At 36.3% G+C, this 6437-nt stretch overlaps 1 protein-coding gene and 1 pseudogene across 1 annotated transcript; one reads left to right on the forward strand and one right to left on the reverse strand.

Annotated features, from left to right (window-relative positions):
- Positions 1-515: 515 nt before the first annotated feature.
- On the forward strand, positions 516-2835 carry LOC143531235 (1-aminocyclopropane-1-carboxylate synthase-like). The gene is made up of 2 exons (XM_077026577.1): positions 516-1052; positions 1738-2835. The coding sequence occupies exons 1-2, from the start codon at positions 589-591 to the stop codon at positions 2735-2737; spliced, it is 1464 nt and encodes a 487-aa protein (XP_076882692.1). The 5' UTR covers positions 516-588; the 3' UTR covers positions 2738-2835.
- A 2546-nt stretch (positions 2836-5381) lies between these two features.
- LOC143531242 (inositol 3-kinase pseudogene) lies at positions 5382-5900 on the reverse strand (annotated as a pseudogene).
- Between the last annotated feature and the right edge of the window lie 537 nt (positions 5901-6437).

A 6437-nucleotide genomic window follows, 5' to 3' on the forward strand; every position in this document is an offset into this window, starting at 1 on the left:
TTTCACACTATGAACTCGAAATCAAAAACCTTTGAATTAAAAATCTAGGGATTGTCAATTTCTTATGCAAATTTCTCAACAACGTTGGATAATATCATGCCCTATTCTTCCACATATATAGTTTTAATATTTTAGTTGGTATTGTCGAAAGCAGGATGTGATGGATAAGCATGCTACTGATTTTAATGAAATAATAAATACTCATATTAAGCTAATTGTCCCAAAACTCCTTGCATTATTTGTATTTTATACAAATAATTATAAAAATCAACCACTTCTTGTTTCTAAAGAAAGGAACAAAGGGAAATGACAACCGTTGTAGCCCCGGACTTAAAAAATATAACAAAAATGGTCCCTCAATTTACAGGAAACTTCATGTATGTTAAGCAGTCTATTTTCTTCACCTCAATTCGTTCCCCACCCCACCCCCACACACACCACACACACACAACACACACACACACACACACACACACCGTCACCTTCCATTATATATAGTACCCTACACCAGTTCATATAGTCATCAAGCTAAACTCTTAATTATTACCTCAAAAACAACCTCCATCTGTCTCTTAACTTCACTCAGAAATGGAGGTTGGCTTGAACAACACCCAAAAGTTCTTATCCAAGATCGCAACCAACGACGGCCACGGCGAAAACTCACCGTATTTTGATGGCTGGAAGGCCTATGACACCAACCCATACCATCCTCAAACCAACCCATCTGGGGTTATTCAAATGGGTCTGGCCGAGAACCAGCTTTGTTTTGATTTGATTCAAGAATGGATCATGAACCACCCTGAAGCCTCCATATGCACACCGCAAGGTGGCTTTGATTTCAAGGAGATTGCCATTTTTCAAGATTATCATGGGTTGCCACAATTCCGAGCCGCGATTGCCAACTTCATGAGTCGAGTTAGAGGAAGCCGTGTGAAATTCGATCCTGATCGGATTGTGATGAGCGGTGGAGCCACAGGAGCTCATGAGACTGTGGCCTTTTGCTTGGCTAACCCTGGTGAAGCCTTCTTGGTGCCCACCCCTTATTATCCAGGGTATGCATATATTCTTTTGGCTTAACTCTTTTGAAATACCTTTTATTATCAAGTAAATCATTATATTTGTTTAAAAGAAAAGAAAATTTAAATTTAAGGGCTTAATTCTGGGTATTAAGAAATTTTAATTATTGTATAATTATAGAACATGATTTATCATTAATGATGTCACTTTCATGTATGATAAAATGCTCATGATGAGATAGAAAAGATGAAAGAAGTCAAGCTTGTATTTGTATTTTATTATTACAACTGTTTTATACAATTCCGAGTCAAGAATTATTTATTTTTATAACCGAACACTTGACCCCATTCTGGACCTTTATACTAAACAACTGAGTATGCTTTTATACAATTTAATATTGTTTAGATATTTTTTAATGACTAGAACAAATTTTTAATGTTTTGATGTTTTTAATTGAAAACTCAAGGTCAACTATAATCCATTTTCAACATGACTTAGAACCTTTAGGTGAAATTAAATACTTCGACTTCATTTCTTTATTTATTTACCAACAAAACCAACTTCACTTAAAAAAAAAAAGGAGTTCATGAGCATTTCAACAAGAAGCTGAGACAACTACACAATCAACAAACTTATTTATGCAAAGTTTATTTTTTATAAGAGTATTTGTGTAGTTACTACATTTTTGCGTACCATAATTTGTGTGTTCAATATTTTTAGATTTGATCGCGATTTGAAATGGCGAACCGGAGTCAAGCTTATACCTGTAGTCTGTGAAAGCTCTAACAACTTCAAGGTCACTCTTGAGGCCCTTGAAGAAGCTTACGACAAAGCAAAAGAATCAAACATCAAAGTCAAAGGCTTACTTATAACAAACCCATCAAACCCTTTGGGTACGTTCTTTGATAAGGACACCTTAAAAACCTTAGTCAGTTTCATCAATGAGAAAAACATCCACCTTGTTTGTGATGAAATTTATGCGGGCACGGTGACTACCGGCAACGAATTCGTGAGCATAGCTGAAATCCTTCAAGAGTTCCCCACAATATGCGATCACAATCTAGTCCATATTGTTTATAGTCTCTCTAAAGACATGGGATTTCCTGGATTCAGGGTTGGCATAATCTATTCCTATAATGATACGCTCGTGAACATCGCACGCAAAATGTCGAGTTTTGGGCTTGTTTCAACACAAACACAAAACCTGGTTGCATCGATGCTGTCTCAGAATGATTTTGTTGATAACTTTATCCATGAGAGTCGGACCAGGCTGGCGCACCGACACGACTTGTTCACTAGAGAGCTAGCACAAGTTGGAATAGGTAGTTTGGAGAGCAACGCGGGGCTTTTCTTCTGGATGGACTTACGTCGCTTCTTGAAAGAACCAACTTTCGAATCAGAAATGACGTTTTGGCGAATTATAATAAATGAAATCAAACTAAATGTTTCACCAGGCTCGTCTTTCCATTGCAATGAACCAGGTTGGTTTCGTGTATGTTTTGCTAACATGGATGACGCGACGGTTATGGTTGCGATAGAAAGGATCAAATCATTTGTGCACGAAACTAGGATGCTCGAGATCAAGACCAAGGCCATGGCTAAGGCTAAGAAACAATGCTGGCAAAACAACCTTCAACTCAAGCTATCTTCTCGGAGGCTCGAAGACATCATGTCGCCTCACTCACCACTCAACTCGCCCATGCTTCGAGCACAAAACTAGACGAATGGATAATTTTATTCTTTATGCATGTATACAATAACGTTTGCAAGCCTTTTTCGTAAGAAAAGGGTGGGTGTTACAAGTTCAACTATGTAGCGTGTGATGATCTCCTTGTAATTTTTTTTATGCAACTTACAAATAAAGTTTGATGCATTTCAATTTAAGTGAAATAATAAAGGTACTGCCGTATTTGTAATAAGGTGTATGGCAAAATGATCATAACATTGTTGCACACACTTCATGTAATGTGTAAGGGTGACCGGAGGACTCGCCCCTAATGAACCCGCTACCTGATCTGGCCAAATCACATGGGGTGGAAGCCTAAGACAATACCCAACCCGATTCACTTTCACTATCTCCAATTCGGTAATGTTACAGGAAGCCAAACGTGGTACCCACTATGCGAAGCCGAACATTGGCAGCAATGTTGCCGATATTACCCTAGTTACTCGAAACCCTTACCCGATGAACATTCCGGACACCCTAACGAGCAATTACGACCTGAATTCGCACAAGCATGTTTGTTACTTCACGAGTAGAGAAAAATTATATGTTCTTGCTGATATAGCCAATTTATTCACTAAATGTATGCATTGTAAGTTTAAAAATTGGTTTGTAAATTGAGTTTGTAAACAACCAAAATACTGAAACAACCTATTTGTATTAAACGATTATTGGAAAGCAGCAGTAGCCTATGCAGTATATTTGTTAAATAGAACCACCCACATAGAGCGTGTTGGACGTAATTTCAGATTACAAGTCACAAGTCAGTAAATTTGAGGGACCAATATTAGCAAGTCGGTCATAGTTGGTTATGTTTCTAATTGTATTGTAATTATCTATACTATATATAATATATCACTAATGTGCAAATTAAGACGCTTCCTTTAAGTAATTTACAACCTTTAATGCATGAGGTACAATATTCAATAGGGGCAACAATGTCATTTTAACATTAAAACTCATGTGCATTTTGAATTTTTTTCAAAATAATTACAATTTTCATCCCTTAAAGTTTCAAAATTGGTCCTTGATCTTTAAATTATATATTCTTTAATTTTCACTTTTAACCCAACTACCCCACGATTTTTAAACGCTCATAACTTTTTCATACGTTAATATTTTTTAAAATAAATGTCATCAAAAAAACGATTATTTTATTATCTTTAATTTGAGTATAATATTTCTATAGTTTACGAAGTAAAAAAAATTATGCAGAACTACTTGTAGTTCGATTTGATGGTTTTAAATTAAACCATGTGCCAACTTTACGCATTTTTTTTTGTCGCCGAAAATCGAAACTGAATTGTTTAAAATTAAAACACGACTAAGTTGAACCACTACCAATGACTAGGTTTGAGAACTTTGAGAACCATTTCGGATCACAAAAAAAAGATTTTTTAGGAAAAATAAAAAGAAATTATAAAACAAAAAACATGCAAAAATAAAAAAAGTAAAATGATAAATTAAAAACATATATAAACAAAACTAATAAAATTATTATTATTACTACTAGCTTTTGAACCCGTGTATTACACAGGATTTGTTAAATGGATTCAATACTGCTATGAGTTCGAAGAAGCAGTAAAAATGGATTCAAACGGATTTACAACAATAATAAAACCAAAATATTAGAACTACATAAAATGATTTGGTACATATCATATAAAATTAACTGCCAAGAAATGTTGTTTTTGTATATTATCCTATTTCTTTTTGTAATTGGTTATGTGATAAACGTTTATGAGATTAAAAAAACAGGAACTGACGGTTTCCAAGAAAAAAACAAACATCTCGGATTTAGAATGATTACGCTGAGAAAAATAAATTAAAGATTCAAAATTAAATAATTACATTAACTGTAAATTAAATTAAATAGTATAATTAATACTTTATATATATGATGTGAGAAGCTTTTTATAATTCAAAGTGAATTCACGAGCCCTTAGTGTTAAACAATGTTGACTTCTTTAATAAAAATAAGTTATACATTTAGCATAATAATATTTTATGTATTAAATTGTTGTAAATGGTTACTAATGTGCACATAATATTTTTAAAAATATTGAAAATGTTGCAACTCATGGGTCAAACCATTTTTACTCATGACCCATGGATAGCATAGATTAAGGAGAAGGGATATTAGAAACGGGAAAATTCCCAAAATAGCCCCTTTTAGAGAGTGTTCCCAAAATAGCACTTTTTCCTCAAAATCCTTTTATAATTTGGATTGGCAAGACGCATTGGGAAAAGATAAAAATAAAGAGGGAGCAGGCCAAATTTCGAAAGAAAGTCAGGTAGGAGACGAGATTTGGGGAAATAATGAAGGTAAAGTCCAAATTTTTTGTAATCTTGGAGCAAAAGTTCAGATTTTTTCAAAACTTTTTTTTTCAAAAAAGCCGTCTTGAGAGACTGCTTTTTTTATGTTTCCTATCTTTCCCGTCCATATTTTCAAATTCTTGGAAAAATATATTTTTGACAATTATACCCCTAAACCACCACCACCACCACCTTGAACCACCACCATCACCGACGCCGTTGAGACATAGATTCCACTCAACCTGCAGCAGAGGCACCTCTTTCATGAACAAAATCAAAACCCATTAATGGCTACCTCCTTCTGCTCAATCTAACCTCACAGCTTTCACAAATGCACAAACCCACTCTCTTTCAAATTCACAAGCTTCACAGCCCCATCAATTGCATCAAACTCTTGAATCAAAGCTTGAATATCGACCAATACGACGTCGCATATGTCCAGCATCTTCTCACCCGCAATTCCAAAGGCCATACCGAAACTGAAACGGGTTTCGTCGGGGAGATCCGACAGGGTAATCGGGTCGCAAGATTCGACCCGTTTGAGGATCCGATCTTCCATATGGATCTTCGACGGGTCGAAGATAAAATAAGCATGGACGACGGTGGTTTTATGCGCCGGCGATGAAATAGGTGGGTGGTTTACGGTGTTGGTGGTGTAGATGAAATTGTTGTCGGTTTTGGAGATGCAATCGGAATTGATGTTGAGGCCGTCGAGTACGACGGAGATGAAGGCGACGGCGCCGCCGAGGGATTGGGCGAGAACGACGTCGTCTTTGATTAAGACGTCATGGCAGTAATTACCGACGATTAGCCCACGAGGGTTTAGGTTTGGATTTGCACCCATTGATGATTAGGGTTTGTGGGGCCGACGACTTCGGTGATGGTGGTGATGTGGTGGGTCCGACGGCGTTGGTGATGGTGGTGGTTCAAGGTGGTGGAGGCGGCTATGGTGGTAGTGACGGTGGTGGTGATAGGGTGGGGCAACGACGTTGGTGATGGTGGTGGTTCAAGGTGGTGGTGGTGGTGGTTCAGGGGTATAATTGTAAAAAATATGTTTTTCCAAGAATTTGAAAATATGGACGGGAAAGGTAGGAAACATAAAAAAACAGTCTCTCAAGACGGTTTTTTGAATAAAATAGATTTGGAAAAATCTGAACTTTTGCTCCAAGATTACAAAATAATTTGGACTTTACCTTCATTATTTCACGAAATCTCGTCTCCTACCTGACTTTCTTTCGAAATTTGGCCTGCTCCTTTATTTTCATCTTTTCCTAAAGCGTCTTGCCAATCCAAATTATAAAAGATTTTGAGGAAAAAATGGCTATTTTGGGGACTCTCTCTAAAAAGAGCTATTTTGGGAATTTTCCCTTATTAGAAAATT

This window comes from Bidens hawaiensis, unplaced genomic scaffold (genome assembly GCF_021521415.1).
Source record: "Bidens hawaiensis isolate Kalapana, Puna unplaced genomic scaffold, B.hawaiensis_p1.1 tig00009111_1, whole genome shotgun sequence".
Taxonomy (NCBI): domain Eukaryota; kingdom Viridiplantae; phylum Streptophyta; class Magnoliopsida; order Asterales; family Asteraceae; genus Bidens; species Bidens hawaiensis.